The sequence below is a fragment of the Branchiostoma belcheri genome, unplaced genomic scaffold, assembly GCF_001625305.1.
Source record: "Branchiostoma belcheri isolate BF01 breed outbred unplaced genomic scaffold, Haploidv18h27 scaffold3, whole genome shotgun sequence".
Taxonomy (NCBI): domain Eukaryota; kingdom Metazoa; phylum Chordata; class Leptocardii; order Amphioxiformes; family Branchiostomatidae; genus Branchiostoma; species Branchiostoma belcheri.
In genome coordinates this window covers 2,773,681-2,801,661 of record NW_017803909.1, presented here as the reverse complement: position 1 = coordinate 2,801,661, position 27,981 = coordinate 2,773,681, and the positions used below count along the sequence as shown (strand labels likewise).

The following is a 27,981-nucleotide window of genomic DNA, read 5'->3' as shown; positions in this document are numbered from 1 at the left end:
TCGATCGCGTAGTGCTTTCCTTGTCTCAAAAATTTTTACCCCACGATGATGTATTCTATTCTAAATTGCAGCAGCCGTGCTTGTTAATTATCACCCAGCCACATGCAGGCCACTAATCACCCCCACAGAGAGTTAGGTACGACCCTCACCTCTTTCCGTGGAGAATCTAGCGGCAAACCCGGAAGATGTCACGGCATAGTCGCTGACGAACTTGACCGTCACCACGTGCTGATTGGTGATGTACCGCAGCAGCTTCACTCGCCTGGTCCAGTCCCCGCAGTGCCTCACGGGAGCTATCCCAGGAGACCTCACTTCAACGTAGTCAGCCACGCAGCCGTCACTCTCCTCCAGCTTAAACGATAGGAAGTCTATCGCTATCCTGTGGCCCTCCGGTGCGTTTATGGTGATGAAGCACACAACGTCCAGGGGATAGTTACGAGGGAAGTTTTGGCTGGAGAAAGTTCCCGAAGTCCCTGATAGTGTCCTGTTGCACGATGGGGTGGCAGGAACAACTCCTAGATAGACTATAGGAGACAGACACCAATAAAACACGTGTTACGAACTAGCAAGTGTATGATGTGGCCGTCAATTTTAGTGCATAAATGCTAGTAAAAGCCACCCAGAAATCACGAGTATGTCATTAAGGACGAACGTAGCGGCAGGGAGTTAGGTACTTAACGACATTGCAATCATAGATGCATACCTGAAGAGATTTCCTTACGACATACATATCTATTGCGGTTTTGGCAGTGTTCGTCGTTCCAGTACAGTTTATTGCTGCTTTGAAGACCTCCTGATGGGATGGGGAAGGACTGTCTGATAGCGATGCAGTCCTCGTTGCCCAGGCCGTCATCGCTGGGCTGGGAGGCGTAGTTGTGGTGGTTTGGCCATCCAGAAAACCAGTCTTTGGGAGGATACTAGGATTAGTAACCCATGCTTTGTTTCGATGTTTTGATTTAATCAAGATGAATTTCAGTCATCCAATCACTTTCATTCAGTCATCCAAAACAGTCAGAACGTACATCATCACCGTTTAAGTTTTTTTTGCCATACCAGTAGCAGTTCAATACTTCATGTACTTTCTTTGTTTAGAAATGGGAAAAGGGAAAACGGAAGGTGCTTACTGAAATGCCTGAACTGCGATCCGTCTACCCACATGTAGTTGGCTTCCGTCCGTCTGTCGTGGCCCCCGATCCAAAATGCATGTGCACTGTTGTAACTTTCGCTGTGAGGGAGGGCAGGCAACAAGCGTGTTATCACTTGAGTGTGCAAAGGCCAGAAGTAGGTTGCTCATGGTAGCATGACGAGGATCTTCAACTATCTTGGTCATGTCATGGCGTTCTTTTGCTATGATACAATGGTACACCCACCTTTGAAGTATACTGTCTGACACGAAACTCTCCTCCAGGTCGCTGGCTATGCTCGTCAGAGTCCCCCCTCTGGCTTTGCAATCCCAGCGTGCCTCATCCCATGTGCTCATCTGCAGCCCGACCAGGTAGCAATGGACGCCATGTTGGGACCACCCATTTCCGCATTTGCTCTGGGAGTTAGAGGCTGTAAAAGACGACATGTAAGATTACTACAAATGACTCGTATTGTATTTCTTTCACTAGCTAATCTGTATGTTTCTTCTCAATGTACTTCCTGTCGGCGACAAATGCGACGCACTGACCTATCCTACACATGTTGTGGTAAAGTTGTCAAAATGCTTTCGTCCCTACAGTCTTTGAGTCTTACGGCATGTAATTTGCACACCACAGAAGAAGGACTTGAGTCAAAATCGTTATTGTTGTTATGGTAGAGAAATTGGGCCGGATTCAAACGTCTCAATGATAGAGACATCAATTAAATGTCTGTGAAGTCTTTTGCCGAAATGAGGGTACGGTCCCAGGTCGTGACATCTGGACCTGGAATGATAATCAGACTCAATGATGTCAAAGTTATCGAGGTCATCTCAGCTCGCCGTGTCCATTAATGTTTATCATCACACAGGGAGTGTTTGATACGCCCTTCAAAGGGAAGTAGTTTTTAAAGCGTGATTCCGTTTATGATGCCTTTAGGTACGTAAATCCCAGTACAAACAATTATATCTGCTGCCGTGAGCGGAATATGTTCAATGGCGTGTACAGGAAGTCATTTCCAATGGTTCATAGCTTCCGTATGCTTCTTCCTATCTGAAAGCAGCTACAGTTAAGGATCATGTATTCTACCCGTTTAGAAACTTTCCCGGTTACGTGGTAAGGTTTATGATGCGTTACTACCACCCTCAGTGTGATCCCTCTTCATGTTTGTATATGACGTGTAATAAGAAAGCTTCGTTTATGTCGCCCTTGGATAATTATAACAGTACGGAGCGTCAGTACAACATACAGTATCATATGTATGTAAGTTAGTTAACTTTCCGTGCCGATAGCAGCAATGTTAACAGAACATACGCCATAAATCCATGCACCGAATTCCAGCAATTAGACAAGAAACTACCCGTGACTCGGAACCACGGAAATTTCAATTATTCGGGCGCCCTTTACCATTTTCACTTGTGTCAAAACTGCCAAGGATGATGGAGAACTTAATACCGCCTGATGTATATCATCACAAGCAGTAGGGAAAATTGCGATGATACAGTCATTAGCGATTCCATTCTGCTGAGTGGCGACATCCTATCTAACTACGATCAGTCTCGTGTGCTGCGCTTTGGAAATTTGAACTAACCATATAATTTTACACTGAATTCTTGTATAGTTTGGATGGTCTCGCAGTGCCAGCGAAACAAAAAATGTGTTAAGTGTTGTATTTATACATCTTATACTTATAAGCGAACTCTATGTGTATAAAGAACTTCCCTCTCGCCTTTTAGCTTATCTACTGCAGCTGTAATTTGTCACCGTAAACATTATGTAGAGCCAGGTAGTTTCAGCAAGTTCTACAACTGTCTACAGCAAGTAATTCGAGCATTTTTTCCTTAAAAGATAGCCATAGCTGCATACAAAGAGGAGAGCATGTTAGAGAATTTGCCCGACCTAAGCACATCCATGTGGGCGTGGAGCCATAAACTGTACGCTTTCTTTATTACCACGTTCAATCATGCAGACACTGCCCAGATTAGTATTTACTTCTCGTGTGTTGTGAGGAGACTTCACTCAGTCGCCATCTGCCACTCGATACACATAGCGTTTACAGTACTAACTGGATAACTGTGTTCACCGTTAGTCAGTATATACTGTGCTGAGATGTCCTCCCCACATCCTGAGAGAAACCCTGGTCACAGTTTTACTGTGGCCAAGAGTGACGCCCGGCATAGAGCTGCATATGTACATCCGCATGCCCATCGAATATTCCCCACGACGCACCGGGACAATAACAAGTTTCCGGTAAACCATGCGTAAGCCTGTATAACCCTCCTGTGCTATTCCAAGAGATCTTTAATTGCCATGTGCCGGTGCCTGGGCCTCCATTAAATTGAGCACTTTTGGCATGATAATGAGCTCGTCTGCAACTGCGCCATTAAAAACTTGGCATGTATAGGGCTGAACAAGTCTTCTGAACTGTCATTAGTAGTGTGCCCCTCCACACTGTGCACTAGCGACAGAATATGAAATGCGGACGAGAAAAGTGTCCAACATACAGGACGTATGTGAGTCAGCATCGTATCAGCTGGCCGTAAAAGACATAGCATGTTTGTTATGTTTAATGTGTCGCGGCACGGATCCAAGGATTTGGGGCACCGCATATAAAGATGTAGTAAACTCGCAGTCAAGTGTGTAATGTTCAATAATACTTGAATACTGAACGTGAAATAGCTTAATTATGTCATAATGTATTGCGTTACAAGGTTATAATAATGGTATGCAAAATCATTAAGGAAAACTGGAGGGGGTGGTAGTCTCCAAATAGATTCATACGGTAGCAAGGCTGTATTTCGGTGGCTAAGGGACACTGCTTGCCCGATCGGCTACTGCTTGCCACCGTAGGATCTGCTCGAAGAACTGCAACAGCTATTAGTATTTGTTAATCGTGTTTGTAAACAAAATGAAGCACTTTAATTTTGAGGAAACATAACATAAATCCACATCCGCATGACTGAGAAATTTGGGCAATATTTTTTTTAATTTCAAGCAACATAATTACTTCAGGATTATGTTGGACTTTATCACCGGCTATAGCTGTAATTAATCAACTACAAATCAATGCGCCAAATTACCCGAGCGATGTTACTAGTTTCTGGGTCATAATCTCTCGGGCATTGGAAGAATGCAAAAGCAATCATATACGGTCCTAGTGCACCTCACAGGGCACGTATTACAACAGTCTACAAATACCCCGTGTTTAACCCCGTGACCCCAGCATCAAAGCAATAAGGATAAAATAAAGCCGAGTGAGCCTGACTAGAAAAATGGTCTTGTCGTCGACTTGGAGGCTATAGGTACAGTGGCTGGTCAAGCTTTCGCTATCTTCTACACCACAGGTCACTGCATTAAAGGCATCCATTTGACTTTTTAGGGCTTGGAAACCCGATTTTTCAAAGTCAACATTCTAGTCATTTGTCTACGTACTGAGTTGCAACCACACTATCCCAATGTATATTGACCCTCGCGGAGCAAAACTTCCCAAAATTCTGAGGGGAAACGGTCACCGGAAAGGCCCTGGGCTGATTTTTAGGGTACCACCCAGAAAACAAAACTGCACTTTTAAATGCCCAAAGTATGAAATGCTGATGTGCTAATGTGAAGCAGTATGTGCCAATATCACAAAGATTGCCTTATTCAGAATATATTACCAGTTTTGCTGCCCTGAAGTCGCATTGGATGCCTTTAACATAGTTATGGTTCGGCGAAATTGGTAGAGATAGAAAATGCGTCGACTGCAATATTCCGGTCCATTCCCGAGATGGCAAGGCATAATTGGGCAGGAGAGCGCTAATAGCAGCCCACCTGCTCCGGTAGAACGTCTCACGTATGACGTATTAAACTTAACTACTAAAATCAAAGAACCCACATGGTATAGAAGAAGTGGGTAAATTCGTCTTCCATTGCCTCAAAAGAAGAAGTCAAACCCAGCAAAACTAGTACCATGTATTTTGTAGAATGTAGTATAATGTTAGCAAAAAGGAGTCAAGATCTAACAAGACACTGCAATATGTTAAGTTGTTTATAGATAAATCGGTGATGATGCGTTGTTCTTGCCGGTTTGAACTTGAATTACAGGGAAGTATGAGATATTATGTATCTACAAACATCAACTACTGTATATGCTATAGATTACATATGAAGGTGTAGCATTTATGCAGAGATTTTCTTACCTGGCAGCGGGCAGACCTCCTTTGAAAGCTTGTGCCACTCGTCACTGGACGGTACAACAGTGGCCCTGAAACGGTAGTTACATAATTACGTCCTTAGCAGATAGATACTTACAACACAGGCAGTTTTCGGCTCAGAACCAAGAGGTCCTGGGTTCGAATCCTGCCATGTCTCCAACATTGTGCCCTTGGGAATTGCACTTTACACTTCTTTCCTCACTTCGCTCAGGTGTTAATGAATAGCCAGAATGATCATTATCATGATCGTGGGCATTAAAAGAAAATACAGTTTTATACTGCATGAAAACTGCCATATTTCAAGAATTAAATGTGATTGAGCTTATTAGATGTTTTAGCCAATGAGATGCCATTCTGATCTATGGGTTAATCTTACATGAAAAGGCTTCGAGAAAAGAGGTAATGTCTTCCACTGAAAATGTGGCGGTAAAGATATTCTTTACCTTAGGGTTATTTCGTCCTGAAGAATCTAGTGCTGCCGCGCGTATATGATTTATAATATCCAGACCTACTTGAAATGATTGCCGATCCGTTCCTCTCAATCCATCTACAGAAATGAACTCATAAATCACAAAAGCCGAACCTTTGGTCTTTTTGCTCTTGAGTAATGGTCAGGATTACCACTTATGACGATAGACAAATCCATGCCCAATAAAGGAGGGTATCATCACATCAGGATCAAATTCGCAACATTCGTCTCATTCTGCCTCTTTCATTTTAGCCTGATCAGCGGAATCAGGGCGTGAAGATTATCATAGATCTAGAGCTCTAGCGTATCTAACAATCAAAAGGCAGAAAACGGTTTGATGAAGTCTATGCCATCAGATGGAGGAACTCTAAATGTTTTCTTGGTAAAACAATACAGGGCATATATTGCTTCACGTGCCAGATGCTCTCTTTACACCTCAGAGTACCTGTCAGCGGAAGCTCACATCACCAATAGATCGCTTCAAAACGGTAGTGAGTCGAGTCGGGTGTAATATTACAAGCTGCGGTGTTGTATATTGAAATTCAGGCCACAGGACCGGTGTGATCCGAGGGTCAGTCGTCTGGATTACTCTCCGTTTTGACGCCTCACAAATTCTGTTGGCGGCGATTAGGGGAAGCCCTGCTGCCAACAAACGAGGCGCGGGGCGTGCTTATTCCGGGATCCTCCCGGTGCCTCCTGCCCCTGGACGTGACAAACGAATATCGATGAGACATGGAGCAGCTGGAGCGGTAGGGACGGGCAGGCGGCAGGGCTGAAGCGATTTGCAGCACACCGATATGTTAAGAGGCTTACGCTAGTGCCCAGAGGTGCTAACTAAGTTTGGAAACAGATTGCCGGGTGGTCGATAGGGATGAACACTTCACAGGCGAAATCCTAAGGATTGGACCTGAGCTTATATGTGTGCCCAAATTTGCATGGCAAGCGTTAGTCTCAGCTTTTTCAGCCAGCATAGTCCTGTTCTAAGTCTTTTGTTCGACGCTGGTATTTTGTATTAATTAAGCTGAATATATGCGATTAATTGTATGCATTTACTGAAAATGCATATTGAACAATGTTAAGGTTTCCGACAGTAGCTGAATTGTACATAAGTTGAGTCGGGACGCCTGTCTGCTATGATATATGTATGTGTGTTGTATCCAAATGAGACTTTTCCTAGATCAGCAGCAGAAAGGAGGGTGCTTCATCACAAGCCATATAGCTTACTTTTATCTCATGTTGTTGCAATCTGTAGCAACCTGCCTGAAATCATATTACCTGTGTACCTAGTATTTACATCAGTAATCCTCATAAAACATATCAGCAAATGCTTATAGTAACGATCAGAGAAGGTAAAACATATAAAATTTTATGACAAAGGATAATGTCATTTACTCGTAGCCTAGATGTCATCGTGATTAGACAGTCACCCCACTCTTTTATAGGGAGATACATAAAGTATAGATTTTAAACGCAATTTGTTATCGAACATGGTGCCAAAAGTTGAGTTGCCAAAGTTATTTTTACTTCACTCTTACATATTGCTTCTTTTACGAGTTTGCCCTCCCCCATGGTAGTAGGTCTGCATTAGTATTAATTGTACCTGTCGATACGTGTTGCCGCGTAATGGCGCAGCAGCCAGCTGTAAATGTAATTTCTGCTTATAAAATGTCCGTACTAACCCTTCTCACGTCCTCGGGGACATAAAATCACAATTAATCCCTCTCTGGATGTTCCAGAAAGCGTCTGTGTGAACGTTTCTCAACAGACATCCAATCCGCAGCGTTCCTGTAAGATGCATTTAATCAATTTCTGTCCGCACACGCCAGAGCGTCAAAATTCCTCCCCTCAGGGACTCGTACAAACGACCTCTGAAATATGAGAATTGATTTTCCCGCTGGTAGGAAAACTTGCTCACATCATGACATTTACACAGTTGCACGAAGGCTCAAGTTTGTGTCGCACACGATAATACCAGGCGCCTGTAAAATGGAAGTTGAAAAGGTTACCTACAGTCTCAGCTATTTCCATTGTTATTAGACTTATAGGCACGAGCACAACGGCGCAGTCTGGCATGACAGGCAATATAAAACTGTCTGCATCATTCACCCTTGTACAAAAGCCCACCAAATGCGCCTTGGCATAGAATTCTAAGCGAAAGGGATTTTGACATCTTACTGGTAGCCTTGTTTCCAAATGTCAGAATATAGGGAAATGTCAGGATGCCCTTACCTACGATATCCATGGATTTGAGGTATATATAGGATTCAATTTTAGGATAGAAACCTAGATGTATTTTAAACGTCTGAAACATTTTCATAAAAACGACATATAACAAAGGCTAATAGTATTTAGTAGTCGTTTAAGAAAGTTGTTTTAAAGCCTGAACACCATTGTTTATGCTACAGTACTTATATAGAATACACGGGCCCTATCTTGATATTGTTATCACAACTATTGAATATATTCAAATTACCATACCTTGATTTCTTTATCAGAACTACTCGAATTACACTTAAAATATCGTACCTTCGTTTGATACATTCTAGCGACGTCCTCATTTGTACTAACAGTAGGAATAATCTCTGTGTAATGTACGTAGATAGTTTCATCGTCCGCTGCACAATCTCCACAATTTCTAATCATGATGTTATCAATACCGTTTACATGTGATAAATAGCCCGGCTAATGTATCCTATTTCCGGTGAAAAAAGATCCCGGTACAGAACATGACTGGAAGCCCGCGATAACAGATTAGAAGGAGGAAGGTATCCGATAGAAACAAGTCGTCTGTATCATGATATTAATAGAGAGTCAAGTTTTTCCTGGGGCCATACGATCCGTCATAGAAAGTGAAGTGACAAAAACGAATAACACTGAGAAATATTGAAACAAAATCAATACGATTTCCTGCTCCAGGACTCTAAACACGATTGGTGAAAATCGGAGCGATTTGTTGAGGGCTTACATTGGAATATTTCCGTATATCATATGGATGACGGATAATCTTTGTTGGATGGAAAAGCTATATGCAATTGAAAAGGATCAATGCTTATATTCGAAACAGATGTTAGGACATTCGACCATCCTGTGCCCCACTTCATCAGAAGGCCACAGCAAGTAATTTTCATGGATGACATCAGCGCGCGCATTAATTTTCGTCTGATTTTGGAAAAAAAACAAGCAATTTTGTTGCAACATACGACATATATTCGCTCATTTTGTAAGATTTACAGTATGGTCGAAAACTTTTTTTTGGAAACGGAGGAAAATTCATGCGCGTGTGGATGTCATCCATATAATCAAATCAACATGGCCTTACTCAGCCTATAATGCGTACCTGACAACGTCAGGGCGGTCGGGAAGGCGCCATCCTTTCACTACTGTGACCGGGGATTCAATTACTTGTTGTCGGAGAAGGTCGGCCTTTTGACCGCACTAAATGTCATAGGCTCCCACGACTTTTACCTTAATCTTTCATGATGTTGATAACGCCAGTAACGATAGATATAGCCTTACTGTAGCTACGGGAGGTTCTACGAAGGTACCATATAGGGTAACTTCTGCTTCTGAAAGATATTCAACGGCCCACGTCCACAGGACATTCTATACATCGATTGGTACGGACTTGGTATAGAACAGCTTCAACATCTTAACTTTGGGTCACTATTATATTCAAGCACGTGCAGTGCATACGTATTTTCCGTGGCTATATGTTTAAAATAGACAGCGCGCCCGTGTTATGTAATAGTTATATTTCAGTCCGCACCACAGGTATTTTCTTCAGGCTTGTAGAATTGATTTATTTGTTTATTTGTATTTTTTTGCTATTTTATGCAAAGAACGTATATTTTGGGCTCTAAAGCTCTGCTATCAAACCCAAATATTGGTAAATATTGTTGCCACGGAAATGTGTAAGCGTCATTTCGCACGAGGGATTTAAGAGGCCATCTACAACAGGGCAGTACAACCATCCCTCAACAGAGACGGGGGGCGCCACAGACTTTCTGCAACATACGATCCACTGCTCACGGAGTCACGTGTGTTATCTGCGTGACATCACCAAAGCGGTGGATTGCTCATTCCTTGACAAATCCTGGAGTTGTACAGTCGAAAATTTTGGATGAATCCAATTTTTTGAGTTGGCCATTACAGTTCAAACTTCTTTCATAATGACTTCTACCAAAACAGATGAACTTTCAAGATAAGTGTAAGCGTCATGTTGATTCTGTAAAAAATATGGCACCTTGGTATATGTCTAATACTACGGTCTGTATGATCGTTAGAACATTACCTTCGTGATAGATAACGTAAGTTTAGAGACAACTGTGTGATGCACACGGCGCCGGCTTCATTAGCGAGCGGTATGTCGGTATTACGTGGATAATGTGGGATCACGACTTCACTGCCGGATACACCGAACAACGTCATCAGTTCACACGATCGCGGGCTGTGTAAAACATCCCGAGCTTTCACTCCGTGGGAATAGCATCACGGCAACGTCAAAACAATGTCTTATGATCATACCATCGCGAATAGGGCCTGAGAGAGACTGGCGGAGAGTCTTGTAAACATTTAGTGGATAACAATTCCACTTATGAGAATTAAACTGTTCTCCAACTCATGTAAATAAATTGACTCGTCGTAATTTTTTTTTACCGGTTCAATCGGTGTTCGTCAACTTTCTGACCAGAGTGCTGTAGACACGTGACTTTTACCCACGTGTGATGTCAACACTGGGTCAAAGTTCGTCGGAAGTCGGTACCGCCCCCGTGCCGGTTGAGCGAAGTGGGAATAGCATAAAGTACATAATGATTCTCATCATATATCTTACAAAATAAGGTACACTTTCATACAAACGATTTCACTTGTTTAAGATGACCGAAGGGGCGTAGGGTAGGTCTATAAGAGCTAAGTACGTTCGATAGCTGGCGTCTGTGGGCCATTAATGGTAAGAACAAGTAAGAGTAGTCTCAGTTTTTTTTTCTGTGAAGCTAATGAAAACTTTCTGCCAACACCGTATACATCATTGATTGGTGCATTTTACATTCGTAACAGTGGGGTGATCACAGCGTTGCCATGTGCCAAAAATGGACTTAGCCTGGCCATATGGAACATTACCTTCTAATGGGACCCGAAGTGATTTTGAGCACAGGTCGTTCATTGACTGTTTCCCATTTGCGAAGAATGGGTATGGGTTTAGAATTAGCCCATAAATTTCCTGTATTGCCGTGCCAAGCAACCCCATAGAGATAAAGATTTCATGATGATAGTAACCATCAGGAGGTCGTAAACGGTAGATAAGTGGCTGGTGGTTTCGGCCTTTCCAAAGCGCTGAATCGCAAATGGGAATCACGTTGAGAGAGGGGCTGAGAGAGGGTGGATGAGAAAGTGTTAATGCATCATAAACCTCGCCAAGTAGCTGACATTAACAAGCTTACTCTTGGCCAATTCTGTTGTAAGATGTATAACAATGTCTGGGTCGCTGGCATTATGGCAGACCAAAATACTTTCTGGGCCAGGAATCGTGTGACTTGTGTGTCTACGTGCATTCCTTCTTACCTGACTTTGATAACAAGGTCCAGCACATGTATTTGACAAATTTGTGTGTCAAAAGTTGTAATGAAATCTCCTCCTTTCACACATCCCGATAAAGGCGGGTTCTCACATCACAGTCCTCGGGACGAGTTATCTTCACCCCAAGACAGCGTAGTGTGAATGTGAAGAAGCTGCCCGGGTGCCGATAGCCTGGTATCCAGTCTAATCGTGGTTGGGGCATAGTAGTTGGGGCAGGCTGTTCTGCGGGGCTGTAATAGTCCTCCCCCCCCCCCCCCCGCCCAGTACCAACAGGCCGCCCGGTAGGAGTGTTACGCTAATAGAGATGGCATGTAGGGGGTTGATTTGCTCCCATCGTGAAATACCTACCGGGAAACCTAGCTGAGTCGGGCGGGGAAGAGCTCCTGCAGCCCCGAGAAAAATCCGTCCAAACCGCGATAAGACTGGGTACCAGGCTAGCGTGCTGACAGCTCAGTGATTGACGTGCTGTGCGGTACCGGTTGTGACCTGCGGGTCAGGGGTCAGGGCTTGTAATAACGTCTCCAACATAACGGCGGTTCAGACGACACCAGACATTAAACCTGTCCTCTGTAATGACGCTTTGTACATGACGCTAAAGGAGATCACGTTAATGGAAACTGGAACATCGGTAAGCCAAACTAGCACAGTTCCCTCCATTCCGTGACAAGATAAACCACGACGGTAGTCAAGATGATTTCTGCCCATTACCTGCGTCGTTACCTGATTCTTAAGTAATTCCCCTGTAAAGATTAATGTTGTATCACTTAGATATCAAACGTTATGACTGTCTCTTGTTATATCAGGCAGTATTTCAGCATGGGGAGACATAAAAGTCTGATTGGAAAATTCATGTGCGTGTTAGTGTTACTGTGTAAAAGGAGATTGTAAAAATTTCTTTATTCGTTATTGTTGTGATTTGGACATTTAGACGAAAAGTCTTCACTCAGTCGTTTATTAACTATTACCAAGAGTGTTTCTAAGCGAGAAGACATGTTCACCGTGAATATTGTTCTGCAAGTTTCATTTCATACTAATACCATAAACTAAAAGCTATTCGTGCCACAACGATTTGAGATTTTTTTGGACCCCTTTTCGACCAAGTTCTTGTGGATGTCGATTGAACATGTCGGTACACGGAGTAGTACCATGATGTTTATAACACGAGTTGTCAGGACTAATTTCATTAACATCTCACAAGTTTAGCTCAATTTTCAGGTTTGTATCAGAGAGTCACTGGCATAAATAGTAAAAGAAATAGTAATGGCCCAATTCGCCACGTTTCACGATATACTTTTCCAACAGCAGACATAATTTAGAGGCGATGGTCCATGCATGAAAAGGCCACAAATATTACCCACCATAGCGCGGCTCTCGCTAATCTTACCATTATCGTCTCCGTATCAGGAAGGACGGCCACGTTCTTTTACGACCTGAAGAGCCAAAGTCTGGCCTTCTTCTCACGAACTTCCCCGGGAGGGATTTGTACTTCGTGACAAGCTTCGGATGTGAACCTGACTTTGCATCGCCCATGAGGCATACATCAAACAAAGATTCTCGGCGACGGTCCTCGTAAAATCGGCGTGTAACGGCAGCTTGGTATTCAGCACCATGGACAGGTTAATGTCTTCGCACCGAAAGAAGGTCGCGGTTTGTCACTGGTTCATTCCAAGTCGTGTAGAATTTTGCGTGCAATATTCCGAATATATAGGAGGGTTACTTTAATGTCTGACACTGTTACATGTTATATATGCAGCCTCCATGTCGAATGGACAATGATTCTGTTCTGTTGTTCCTTCATGCTTATTTTCAAATATTGCAAATGTTTTTTCTGGTCCCAATCAAGAAGTTTTGTTTATGTTAAGATCTCATATTTCGGAAGTAGAACTTTGGCGAACATACGATGTATGGTTTACTGCCTAGTGAGCTGCATCCTATAATATTTCCGGACTGTACAATCTACACACCTTACGTAAGGTGTTAGCGGTTTATTGATACCAGCTGTGCGCAAGGGGAGCAAACTTACAATAGCACACTGTTCTCCAACATGCGGTCTTCCATGAATGAAAATGCATCAACCTATGCCCAAGACACCAACATGTACGCACATCTTCTGATCTCACAATTCACAGTGGACCTATATTACGTAGACAAAAGAGAAAGCGTAATTACGAGGCCTTTCATGTTGTACCGCGGGTCGGAGCTTAAAAAAAAGGGAGGCCGCCTGATGAAAGTGGTGTGTGCACCGTACTCAATACTTTATCGGACGGAAGGCGGAAGATGGGCGGTGACCTCGACATCACCTTTCGCAGGCCGCCGCACGCATCAAGGCCTACGCACGGGCCTACGCATTAAAACTCCCCGCTGCGAATAACGGAACTGAAGAGTTATCCATCATATTGTGAACGTATTATACAATAATTCTTCTTAAAACAAACTGGTAAAACCTTGGAGTAAACTAGAGTCCCACGAGCTCATATGCCTTCTCTACATGATTAAACAATGTAGTTATTTGACTGGACAGTTAATAACGGGGTTATATAATCACATTCTACGTCATTCTAACGTCATGTTGATTCTCTTTGATTCTCTCGATCAAGTTGCTACAGACTAAATCGTCAAGATTATCACTTAAGTAGGTTGCACTGGGCGAAAAGGCCTCGGATGCAACCATATGCACACATGGATATTTACGCATTTGTAGCAGATACAAGTGGATGCAAACGGATGCAAGTGGGATCCGTAAAATATCCGAGATTTGCAATATTGTACAATAAGTTTTCAAAGGCAACGAAGATTATTGTCAGATTCTCAAGTAAAAGATTTGACAGTAATTAGAACTGAGTCACGTTTTACCACCATAAAATCTCCATACAGCATATCCCAAGCGATCTACTATCTTCATGCTACAAGGACTCTCGGGTTAATTACATCCCCGACAGCGGTGGTCTGTTAACAGCCAGCCGGTGCACTTTCCTACCCTTTGGTCTGACCCCAGCACTCACTGCAATTTACCGATGACCCTGTCCGAATTGCCGATGCCTTCCCTACGCCCGCTCGCAGAACTTGCGTCTTGTGAACAAATCAAGGAAACGTTAACTGGCTATTTCAGAAAACCCATTCCCCGCTGGCCGACGCAGAAAGACTTAAATTGTGATTAACCTCCAAATTTTCTATTGACGCGGTTATTAGGATGCTGGAGAAGACTACTGCATTAACTCGGAATTTGAATCCAATTTGAGAACGTGGCGAGGCGTGCCAGGGCTTGATTGTCGGGTTCAGTCCTTGGTTAGATGATTCTATTTCCACTAATTTCCCCATTGATTGGCTTTACGACATCAGAGAGTGTCCATTGGGCCGGCAGGCGCCTGGCGGTCGTTGGAGGTAAAGTGATGGTAAGATAATAAGAAGAGCCACAACCTCTATCTTTCAGGCGTCTAAATCGCCACATCAGCAGCGTTATCCTATCGTTATTACCGCCGTTTAGTGTCTGCCGCACGACCCTGGTAACACGGGATGACAACTCGCTATGCTAACCATTGAAGGGGGCAAAGAATATGATTTTGAGTTATTATGAAAACTGTGAAGTTGGCAATAAAAACAAAATGATGATACATGAACTTGTGGTAAAGCAAAGGAGTAAACATGTATATATATGCACATCGACACCACTATGTCCGAATGGAACCCCGGGGAAACCGGCATGGATGTCGCCCAAAAGACATAGCATGTTATGCCGCAGACATTCAGTGGCCACGGCCCCTTTTATTGTATGCTTCCACTTTATAACCCTATCTCAACAGAATACTTTCATTCCTCCGCCGACCCGTCCAGTTCCATAGCTCTGTCCATACGTCATTCGGCGTACCATCTTATGTGGCAAGTAAGAGCTCCCTTGATCAGCTATCATTCAGAGACCGGAAAGTTTTTATTCAACCATTGCCGTCTTGGGGAAACAAACGCATTCTCACAAACTTTTCCATTACCGGATTAAACATGGCGAACTCGAGTACTAGAGGTCATTTATCATTGACGTGGAATATAAGAGTTTTCCTTTGGTATAAAAGTTTGTGACCCATCGAAATGAAACGATAAGGTCAATAAAAACTATAGTTTTAAAAGTGCGGATGGCAATTTTTTTGTCCATTTCCATTAGGCCATGTTGATTTTATTACATGGATGACACCCGAGCGCACATGGATTTTCATCCGTTTCAACAAAAAGTTTTGACCACACTATATATTGTACAAAGCAGCTGCAAAATGAGCATTAAATATATGCCGTAAATTGACAAAAAAAAAAAGTAATAGAAAACGATACTAATGTCGAAGAATGCCAAAATCAATTCCAAAGGACAAGAAGAAAATTAGATGAAAATGATCTATTATTCGCCATACCATACTCTGTGTGTTTAGTCATTGATTTCAACCTTCATGACCACGCAGATTTCATGATGAAGTCAACTTTTTTTTACAAACTGTTTTTTATTCGCACGCTCGCATCAGTTTTGGGGTTCCCAGAAGATGTCATCCATATAATAAAATCAACATGGCCTTACTACCGCTGACACCGAGACAAAGTTAAGTTTCCGGAATTCCTTTCACGTCTCGAGCTTACGAAGGCAGAAACTTGGCTTTGCGCGGATACGAATATTGGCCTTCTGGGTCCTTAACACTATTGGTTTACTTGGAACCACTAATCATTTCAATATGAAAAACGGCATTTCAGACCAGCATTTTTAGTATAATGAATACGTTGGAGACTTTCTAGTCGTTTCTTACAAGCCTCACATTTGTCAGGTGAACCTACACGCTCAAAAGGGTCACTCCAGATATCCACCCGTGCCAGGATATTGCGGTAACTACAGTGATTCATAACCATGTATGTACGTAGTCATGTCCCTCCAGGCAACATTGGAAACTCTTACATAAGTCTCGCATATTCATCATCCAAGAACAAGAAATAGCCATGCCTTCAAGTACCAGAGTTATCAAGCAAGGATTAAGGTGTTCAAAAACTTATACCTTCCTAGAACTATCGCAGAGTGGAAGTCGCTGTCACCGAGTACATCAGGGGCATTATCATTAGATAGCTTTACACAATGTTTAGAGTTGGATGTTCAAGGGTTAGGTGTAACAAGTCGATCGGTGTAATGTAATCAGCTGCCGCCGCGCCGCGTGCCTACGAAGCTGTTGTGTTACGGCGAAGGGCGGTTATACCGGCTATACACAGATACACTTGAAAGATGTCAACAAAGGAAAAATCTAAATACAAGCATAATCAATATTCACGACGCTGGGTGACTTCAAACTATGAAGCTGCCACATATGCATGTAGATCTAAGGTCAGGATTCTTTTGTGGTGCTTGCATATACTTCTATGATGTATGGTATTTTCTTACGGTTTAGCTACTGTTCTGCAATATGAATTTGGGGATGCCATTCATTCATGATCACTTGGCGATATTAACACCGACACATGGAAAATCGAGCATTGAATTAAATATGGGTAATATTTTTGAGCCGATTGCATTTTATTGACTTATGCCACGAAACAGCAGACTAGAGAAAAGGGTATTTAAGTTTTCAGCATGTAATGAAAAAGAAGCCACCATATACTACATGCTTTATAGCGATCAATATATTCTCTCACGAAAAGGCAACCGTATGTTAAACTTTACATCAAAGTTTGATAGATTTTACAGTTTGGAAATGCCAGTACTCAGTCTTTATTGCGCGGTGTAACTGCAATTTAATATCTTCGACACAATATTCGCACAAATCTTACATCAATACCAATAATTCTGTAATTGTAAAAAATGATGGCCAATTATATTTTATTAGCACTGAGACTTTTACAACATATGAGCTGAATTACAATGTGAGCAGTTCGCTTGAGCAATACAGGAAATAAAATCTCTCAAAAGGTGACTATGTTTATCATCATTTCTCTCTTGAGAAGTAAAAGAAAATGATACTCATATATTTTCTAGTTAGGTTAACAATGTGGCTCAAATTTTTGTGTGTCGTACCAATGTCAAAATATGATGCCAAAAAGGAGACGCTCACAAAAGCTTGTTGAAATCAAACTAAGTGTACACCAGTAGACAGAACACAAAAAAGGTGCATCGAAATCGCCTTTCTTCCGTTGCGAAGTTGCGGTATGTCTAAAGGAAACTATATTATTCAGGACAAGATATCAATCATCTAGAAGAGCTCTCTTTCTCTTTGACTCACCTCTCAAGTTTTAGAAGCTTTAGAAGTTAGCTGTCAGTGAGCCAATATGGTGTTTGGTATGACAAATGATATGTTACTGGGACCGTTCCCTGTTAAATACACGGCACGCTGAGAGCCATAACTCCTTGTACATCATCCAATCGATCATGGTAATGTATGCCGCCAGCCCTCCATCATCCCTGAAGAGAAAAGTAATCGCTACATTTGTCATCATTTGTTCTGAAGGCGCCCATGGTTCGGAAGGTTGAGTAATGGACCTTAAGTGGCCACCAAACCGTCTGTAAGAATGTACAAGTTTGGCAAAGCGTTCGAATCCGTACTGTGGCGATTCGAGGGGCAAAAGATTGAGAGGTCTAGATCATACTGCACGATAGAGGTATTTCAGTATATCCTATGACACACTTTTAAGTTTAAACTGTATAAAGTGTATATCATCCCACTTATGCCCTAACACTTTTCTATCAAAAAACTGTGTCAATCCTATGACACTCCCAAGTTAAACTGTATAAAGTGTAAGTCAGGTTCAACACAATTTTTGTAGATTTTCCCAAACTTTGCGTTATCTTTTGACTTTCCAAACACGACCCTCAACTTTACCTCCAAAACCCTGCATTAGACCATTATTAATTCATCTACTGTTATATAAGGTACTTGGATTTATTGCTTTAAGTATGCGGTATCGGATCTATCTCGTCTCTTATATTTCTTCCCGAATTATCGTGGTGTGCACTTCTAGTGGTGATCCAAGTGTGATGTGTTCTACACCGTCTGCCTAACAATGGAGACTGATTGAGAAGTAGTCACCTGTAGCAAAAAAAATACCCACGAGCTTGCTGACGCATTTCTATAACCAAATAGGCAGAAAGAATTACAAGTTTGCCAGAGATGAATCGAAACTTTGGGTATCTGACGGGTTAACGTATGGTGTAGTCGGGCAGCGGCGGAGCTCCTCATATGTATTTGGAAGTAGTCCAGGTTGAAGAGATTACCCGTAGTGGTAGAATGGGAGGACGTTAAGCCTAAATAAGCACCTGCACTGCCACACAACCGTCCGCGTTATCAATTTTGGGAGATAACCTGCTATTTGACGTGACCTTTCTTGTTCAGTAGAAGTTTCGAGCAGACGCCAGGTTTATCTAACCTGGCCTCATGGTCAATGATTCCCTTTCATATGGGACTGACGAGAGGTATTATATTAAAGCCTGTCTCAGAAATAACACAGACCACAATTGAATATGAATACATGTTAGTAATGGTGATTCCGGCTATCTGCTAGCTTCCTTCGATAGATGTGGAACAATCTGCAAATATATTGATCCAAACCGACCAACTAATAAAAGATAGCTAAATGAATAGACGTTATACAGAATACCGTTATGAATTGACATCTGTACGCGTTCCAGAATCCACCCTTTGCTTTGTACGAGAGACGCCTCGGGCTATATAACAAGTTGAGGTCACCAATCACAGCTAAATTGAAGTCTTTAGTATGTGTGTTCACGGCGTCAGCTCGTATCAAGTCTGGTTATAGTCTCGTAATGCCGTTCTGGAGCCCAGTAAAGCATCCTTTATGCTATTTCTGCCGTCCGGCGGGAAAAAAAAAAGCTATCGATTGAGAGATCTCTTCTATCATTGTCCTCCCGCAGTCTCCTCCACCACTGGAGTGAAACTTTATCGGGGATTCTCTATCGTAAAAACCTTTCAACCTGCGGATGCAATCTAAACACACTTTAACGTTTCTATAGAATGTGGACAGAAGGGCTTTGATAGCGGGCCGTCAGCGCCTGTGGCTCAATCTCATCACTGTTTTTATTGTCCACACCCCATTGTAAAGACCGGTATCAATCAACTACTCCTGAATGATGTTGTCGACCCATTTCCTGATGGAATTGAAGAGATATAAACTCCTCTTGAGAATGAAGAAAAGTTTCTGTGTAATGACTGATATTAAAGGTGCCCAGTGCGGTTTTTAGGGCTTGAAAACCACATTTTTCAAAATCAATGTTCTAGTCACTTTTCTACATACTAAGTTGAAACAACGCTATTCTACTGTATATTGACATAAATTGAGCACGAGCCGAAAATTGGGACAAATAACTGTCACTGGTAGCATTCTGGGCTGATTTAGGGGTACCACCCAGAAAATAAAGGACTCATCTTGGGGCTTGTTTTTGCGGTTTTAAATGCCCAAAGTATAAAATACTGATGCATATGTGCTCATGTGTGGCAGTATGTGTCATATCATACAGATTGCCTTATTCAGAATATTTCCAATTTTACCCTGAAATAGCATTAAATGCATTGTGTTAAAACAAAGGAAAAGAATGTTTTACTGTAGAGTCTAGTTAACTCTGTATACCAATGGCAGATTGAAGCTGGGTGATTTATGATTTTTTTTCTGAAGTTGAATTGGGGAAGTCAACAAAAGGTAACTGCTGTGACCACATCTCCTAGACGAGATGGCGCTAACTGAAAAACAAGATGTAAAAACCGAGACATTCAGGGCAGAGGCATCCCGTGGGGCTGCACTTATTTTGCCGCCAGGATATAAAACATCACACGGCATAAACGCGTGTTCACCACGTAAAGTAAGGCAGCATGTATACCCGTAAACATCCTTTTACTGCAGCCGAAATGTGTTTCAAACTCCTGTCGATGTAGATAACGAACCACGCACACATCACCCGAGCACACATCAACCTAAATCTCTTGTAAATGCCCGATAGATTGGACAATAAATTGCGAAATGCCACATGAATGGAAACTGCAAAAGGGTAATGGTGATCTGGAGACGGCAGTTTTATAGTGAGCTGACACTAAGAATGGCGTTTTACACGTAGGAGAGACATTAACGGAACGTTTGAATCTTTGTGTCTGTATGGATGAGTCAATTACTGCTGCAACTTTCCTCAGGATCACACCAACTCAAACAAACATGATGATCTAGTGTTCCAATAATCTGTAAGATCAAACTTCGAACAAGAGTTATGAGACGCTTTCCGTGTTATTGAAAAAAAAAAAACTTTCAAGTTTGATATGTATTGCAATATCATGATCAAGCCCAGCGACATATTTTGTCGTCATGTCCCATTTGGTATTCACTTACCCAGGGCTCAAATATCCGTCTTTCAGAGGAAATCACTCTACTTGTGAAGTGACATTATCCCAGCTTCAGCGCATGTTATATCCGGGGGTTAGGGTGTTTTGAATAGCTGGGAGGCCCTCAAGAAGACAAACAAGACCTGATTGAACTCACTCATGGTCGTGCCAAAATTTTAATCTACATAATGGGTGAAACACAACGAGAAAGAGGATGCTGGTTTGGCCTCTACACATCGATATGGTCTCATCAGTCCAATATGTAACAGACGTATCTCATGATGGACATGTTTCCGGAATATATGCAAGTCATGCGCGTGCTTTTTATTTCTCTCACGGCAAAGAAAATGAGAATATGGCATGGAATAAATTTTGTTGAGGGGCTAGCCATCCAGATTGGAGAGTGTACCAGCCAATAGTGGCAATAATCCATACATGCATAAATATTCAAAGTGCAGTAAAACTATAATTCTTGTGTATAACCGGAATGATAATGTACATATTCATAGATTGTTTCTCCCATCGGCCTAATAACATCCAACACAACTATAAAACTCTCGCACACCAATTTCGCCCTTCTGCCGGCTTGTCTGTCCCTGATACATGACTGGATCATGTGTTGTCCCATCTGTTCGGCTCAGGTTATTGATTGTCAACCTACAGAAATCATAACCGGTAAGAATGAAGTGTATAAATATTTAAAGGCACCGGTGATACACGAGCCGATGTTTCAAGTTCTGGATAGACGCTGTGGGCCATTCGATATTTGCCCTTTTTTGGCACGCAGCCCTGTACTGGAGTCTCTGGCAACGGTGTACTTTCTCTTTACAAGTTCGTGTCTTAGAGTCGGCATGTTTCATCTTGTCTTTGAACACGTCGTTGAACAAGAAGCACGTCGTTGGCCGTCCATATGATGGCATTTCAAAGCGCATGTGGTGTTTTATCATGTGTTTTCATCTTGCGCAGATCTAGAAGTTTTGTTGGTGCACCGGCGTAGGTAAGTTTGACAGGAACGGTCTGTTGCATACTTTGTGGGCAGTAGGAGCGAGTTATGAATGACTTGTAGAATGCTTCTATGGGTAGAATTCATAACGGATTTTTAGCTTTTGCAAGATGCAGCAACCCCCATGTATTTACGGATTAGTAAAGAAAGCGTAAATATATGAAATATGTTTACGTTGTATTTAAGTGCACTGAAAGGTGACGGAAAGACGGAATTTGCCTTTCAGCGGCCTTTACGAAGTCGTAAAAGTCTACTGAAATATTGCTCACCTTTGATACTTCATTACATATTGCGGAAAGTTGGCTTAAATGTCTGTTGTCTTGCTGTGCCGGTAGCTTACGTTTAAATTGTATTTGACAATCTTACCAGAATGTGATACACTTTGTGTCGTTCTTCCTGGCCGCCCATCGGAAGCCCACCCGAACCATCTCCTGTCGGTCTGTGTGTGTGACGGCGTTCATGTAGCCGCAGCCCGCCATCGCCTGGGTCCCCTCCGGCAGAGGCCCGCTGAAGTTCCCGCCGAACGTCCCGGGATCATCCTTTGCCGTGGCCTTCAGCGCGAAGCCGCGAAACGGAGGCCAGTTGTCTTCAGTGACGATGGACACTGGGAAAGATAACAGTAACCATGAGTGATGCAAGAATTATTAATTAACATGATCCAATTAAACTGTCATGATATGCGTTTTAAGTCGTCATTGAAACAATTTTGCAGTCTGTAACAACAGTTCAAAGGCAACCCATTTATGATCTAAAGTTTGAATGGTGATTAATGTATGCTACATATGATGTAACACGACTATTCTGACAGTATGTTCCTCTAACAACAACAATGCGTGGCTAGAAACGACCTATTCCATGTGTATGTCTTCAGTGATATTGAAATTAGTTGGCAATTTTCACAATCAGAAAGTTAGCAATTTTATTCTATCCAAGAACAGATTGGAATCGACCATTTCAGAGGGAATGTACGTTTTATTTCCACCGCCATCTTATACAATACTCCAAAACGAAAACCCACATTTTCCTGAATATGGGGCATGTCTTTGCACGGTTAGTGAAGAAAGATTGGACCCGTTCACTTCTGTACATTGAGAGACGGTGATGACCACGAGGGAATGGCTTTAACTTCAGAAACTGCCGCGTTCAATCGGCGTAAAACGGGCCATATGGCGCCTTCCACACTGTACATGTCAGAAGATGGGAATCATTTATGTCAGCTTTGATCGTGAACGATGGACCATTTGAACCGTAATTGTTGTCTAAGCCAGGCTTTTAAATGTTGTATTGGGCAGAAGTGCTTTTTCGGCGTGAATTACAGGAGAGAAGGGTGAGAGTGAGGTAACCTTTTCAGTCGACGGATGGGGAAAAGTAGTGATGGAATAGAAAAGTTACAAAGGTATCCGGAAGTAGCCATATGCAATCCGTCCGCAAATGGCATCAAGGCAGCGGTAACAGGCTGGCAATATGCAGCGACACCCCGACATCTTGTCGTTTGTCAGTTTTAAGATAAGCTTTTGCATTTCTTAGGACATTTCAGCTTTTGGGGGTCGTAACCTGAGGACCAATCACAGGGCAGGATGGCAGGAGGATGACGTCAATCTACGAGCCAATGGAATATTTAATGACGCACAACCAGAGACTAAAGTGCCGCTGTGAGGCATAACTATATCGTTAGTTTTTAAATGTTAACGACTGTAAAAACCTGCAGGATAGGTTCCATCGCCCCACTTCTGCTCAAAATTTGAATTTTAGAACGTTTTGCCATGTATCATTGTCACATATTTACATTTCCTTATGATACACAGTTGAGTAAGAAACCCCCCCCCCACCCACACACACCCAACGCGTGCTTTTTAGAAATGAATTACAGCTACAAGTAATTCAGAAGTTCAGAATCTGGATAAACACATATCGATCACCAAAAGATTTCCTTCAGGAACCCCTAAACCCCTGACCGTCAGTACAGGCGTCACACTGGCTGTGACGGCGACCTGGTTCTACAATTATCAAAATGCCTCGGTGATGGATCACAGGAAATACTTCACATGGCAATTATAACGAAGAGCAAATGGCCTTGTCCCTAAAAAAGACAAAACGTGGGGATTCCATCTTCCTTTCACTGGTAAACCACACGTTAAGATATTCCCGTGCCTCCCGTGCTAGCGCTGAGAGTAACTTGGTAATCTGCCTGATCAGTTCGCAATTTCCCTTGAGCTAGGAAAGGCAAACGCAAAGCCTAGCGTCTTCTCCTTCTGGCAGGGCTTATTTCACAAAAGGACTCAGATCTTTAGCTTAAAACTACACAGACGACAGGAGATCTAGAGGTAAGCTAGGTTATGTGTTCAGCATATTTCGCAACAGTGTTTATATTGTGGAATGCAGTCTTTTTACGGGAATTTTACAAGGACCGGAACTTTGTTAATTCAAGTGAGGGAAACGTCTAACAGCACAAGGCGTGCAGTATACGAAATATTCCCTAATCTAGTGTTTGTTTGAAATAAATAATGCTTATTGAAGGAACAAAAATGCTAATAGTGTTCTTTTTCTTTAATTGGTACTTCACTTTTTCAAACCACTATCCACTTGGAAAACATACGAACACATGATTAGACGGCAATCCCGTATCTAGACACAGATCTAGGTACAGTTTGAACTCTCCATCTTGTATCATTCCGAGCACGCCAAGCGGATGAGACAGTTCGGAACGAATTGGAAGACGGGCATAGATCGCTCAGCGATAAGATTTATCCAGCGCGATCAGCCTGTCAACCGCTAATTAAATAGATACATCGGATGTCGAGCCACGTATTGACATGTGCAGGAGGTTGAAAGGACGCCGATATCTCCGCGGCTCGGTCCTGTGCCAGGGGTGAGGAGTCAGGAATTCCCGCACCCAATTTCCTCCTGCAGGTGCAATCGCACGGGAAGCTGGACCTCCAAGGCTTTATCAATGCCGATTTATCAATGCACTAGAAGATATGCAAGCCAGTATCATTAACTCCATATGTACGCACATCTACAACTGCCTCAAGAAGCGAGAATAAGTTGAACATGTAGATAGTAGATCACGTTAGTATGTATATATAGTTTAAGTGTTATTGCTTTCCCTGTTTATTCATGACCTGTACTTAGCTTGTCAGAGCATAAACGTACAATTAAAGTCTTTCATTCATTAAAACCAGCTGCTCTTAGCTTATGACTCCACGATATAGGATATAGGAGTCATTCATTGAAAACGATAGTCACTCTGACCTCTTTAACTATGATTCCATATTGGCAGACTTGAGTCATCATCTACCATTACATTCCTCCAACAACCTAACAGTCAACTTATACATTTAGTTCTGAGCTCACTATTGACTATAATATCGACGGACCAGTTCAGCTCGTCTGATATCACCAGTTATCTGACTCAGCCTAGTCACTTGGCGTTCACGATTGATCCAGCGAAGTCAGTCTCGGGGTTAATTGCTCAGCGTGTAACCTTTAAAAGTCGTAACCCTTTTCTCGGAAAGCAGACATCATTACGTTTATACAATGTGCCCTTCTACATTGTATAACATCACATAAAATGTTGGGATCGACTCTGGCGGAATTTGTGCTGACTGTTAGGTTGGAAAATGGGAGCCCGTCGATAGAACTTATCGATCTACGGAACTGAACCGTAAATATTGTAGAGAGGGTCAGACCCTAAAACCATCTTTAAGTTTAAAGCAACCATTCCAATATCGATCATTATTGATCATGGTCATCACAAGTGTGCAAGTCTGTACCTGGGTGTATCTAACCAGCTGGAATTTATGTATGATCCGGCTTTCTGTTTTCGAGGTAATGCGAGAATTTACCAACTCAGAAAAATCCATATGCCGTTCCTCATATGGTGCCTGGAATGCACCCAGGCCATATATCCAACCGAGAGCATGTCTGCATGGAATCAAAAAGAAGAGATAGACCTTGTTTTCCAACTTTCCTGCAGGACATTTGTGACAGCATCCCGGAACAGAACAGTTTATGCCATGATCTCTGTGCCATGGTCGACCTTTTTCTAAACCATCATGATCACAAACTGTCAGTCCCGTGATGCTAACAATCTAGCTATCAAGATGTTCGTGTCAAGGAGAAAAAAGAGCCTCTTTACTCAGTGACTTATGGATGTTCGTATCAGGCCTATTCTGTTATAAACCCCTTCTCAATCTCGAAATGGTTAGTTCAAAAGACATAAGAGCTACATGGTGTTGCTACGGTCGAAAGCTAGCAGACTGATATATTCGTCTGAGATGTTTCGTGCATCCGATCGTTCCCAACACTATTTGATATCCGTGATACACGGAATGCCCCTGGCGGAAACCTCGACTTTTATGGAAAGTTGAGAGCGTTTGGCTCCCGGGTTAAACAATTCATTTGCGTGTGAACAAGTTAATGAAGTGTCGCTCCGAGGCGCGGTGCTCCCAAGGAGATGAGTAGAGCACCCACACGTAATTACTAGCGATGTCCCCGACGACAACAAGTTTTGATTAAGATGAAAATCGTCTCATTGACATCCCTACGTGAGCAGACCACCGTGTGTTGAGATGATAGATTCAGGAGCCCACACTATCAGAATCTCATACAAAGGCTGGGTGATTTTGTCACGGCTGAGAACCACCCTGCAAGGCAGGAAACGACTTTCGTAACGAAGGGCAGAACAACAATTGTGGAGACGAATGTAGATTGTACTGTTGATTTCCAGCACGGGATCCCCTGTCATTACTCATAGTATATTGGATCGTGGCGAGGACATTTTTCAAACGTAGCGACGTCGCGGTCTGCTTGCCACAGAAGATGAAACCGATACGGTCGGGTGTTCGCAGGACTGTTATGAATGTACAAACTACACAAGTGATTGATCAGGTTACTATCCATGGATATCCTGTCATGACAAGTTATGATTATGACCCAGCAATTTTGGGAGTTATTTGGTATCCCATTAGGATGGTGGCAAATTGGAACATTATTTCATGTTAGTGTGACATTTGGCGTGGATAATGTGTTGGACAATGTGAAAGAATGTCTCATACGCTATACCAGATGAAAACAATTCGTTCTGAAGACATTTTGGTCCGTATGATCAGGTCAGTAGAGCAGGAGCTGAAGAAACTTTGAAATCAATCGTCCTTTTAATTTGCTTTTGAGTTACAGTCACTATATATAAGAGGCGTAAGGTTTATGGAGGTAAGTTAAGTTTTATGGAAGTAAGGAATGGCCTCTACAGTCGCTTACCATTTGCCTTGTGGTGCAGGAAGTAAAGCTCGGAAAATGGTTTGAATTCTATCCTAGTGCGCAGAAGAAGCACACATTAATCCATGACGTTGTCTTATAACCATTACCGGAGATGCCCGCTGGACAAGGTTCATCACTTCCGAAACTCGTACCCAAATTCCCCACTCTCAGAGATTAGGCCTCAGCAAGTAAATTATATGGATGACATCGTCCTGAGGCTCCAAATCTAATGCGATACGGAGAAAAAAAGGCGGACCAAAAAAATCAAGGTTCATACATTTTCAGATTTTGACATCATAAACCTTGTCAAACAAGAAATGATACATTGTGCTAAGTTTACTGCCAACTATAACAACATCCATTTGCCACTGAAAAACAAAAGACGAAACAGTATACTAGTAAATCAGAGCCTTGTCTTGCCTCCTCTCTTCGTTATCTGCCATCCATGTTTCGGCATAACAACGGTAACAGACATTTTTGCCCATTTTCGGCATGTTGACCACTTTCAAAGGACAACAAAATTTCTTCTTTTTTTTTTCCAAAATCAGTCGAAAAACAATGCGCGCGCGCTGATGTCAAACATAAAAATTACTTGCTGTAGCCTTATAGGAGTAAAATGTTGTGATCTATTGCTAACGATCCAAACTAGGAAGGTTTTTTGATCAGGTCTGAAACTCCAGGGATATACAAAATGCTCGACGTACATACTAACACATCGACCCACCTTGCAAAGACTGACCCGTAATGATTACCTCACCCCCACCCCCAGCCTAAGTGACTATGATCACCACAGTTACTCCACTGAACAAAATAGGTTTGGAAACACTCGCTCAAATCCGGGCCGGTATCTTGTCGTATTATGGCAACATACATTAGCAAGATGGCAAGATATATTAGATGTGTGTATCCGAATCTATTTTGTCCAGTGTACTCCACAGCTACATCTGATATTCCGATCGAGGGAAGCTTTAAATTGTTAAGTTTTTACCTTCGCCAAATGAATTATTTTCAAAATATACGAGAAGAAGAT

The 27,981-nt window shown here is 42.4% G+C and overlaps 1 protein-coding gene across 1 annotated transcript; it reads right to left on the bottom strand.

Annotated features, from left to right (window-relative positions):
* Positions 1-132: 132 nt before the first annotated feature.
* Positions 133-22,171, bottom strand: LOC109473341 (macrophage mannose receptor 1-like). Its single transcript, XM_019773207.1, has 6 exons — positions 22,059-22,171; positions 5,300-5,364; positions 1,371-1,554; positions 1,125-1,225; positions 704-904; positions 133-524 (listed from the first exon to the last, which is right to left on the bottom strand). Exons 1-6 carry the CDS (start codon positions 22,169-22,171, stop codon positions 133-135), a joined length of 1,056 nt encoding a protein of 351 aa, XP_019628766.1.
* Between the last annotated feature and the right edge of the window lie 5,810 nt (positions 22,172-27,981).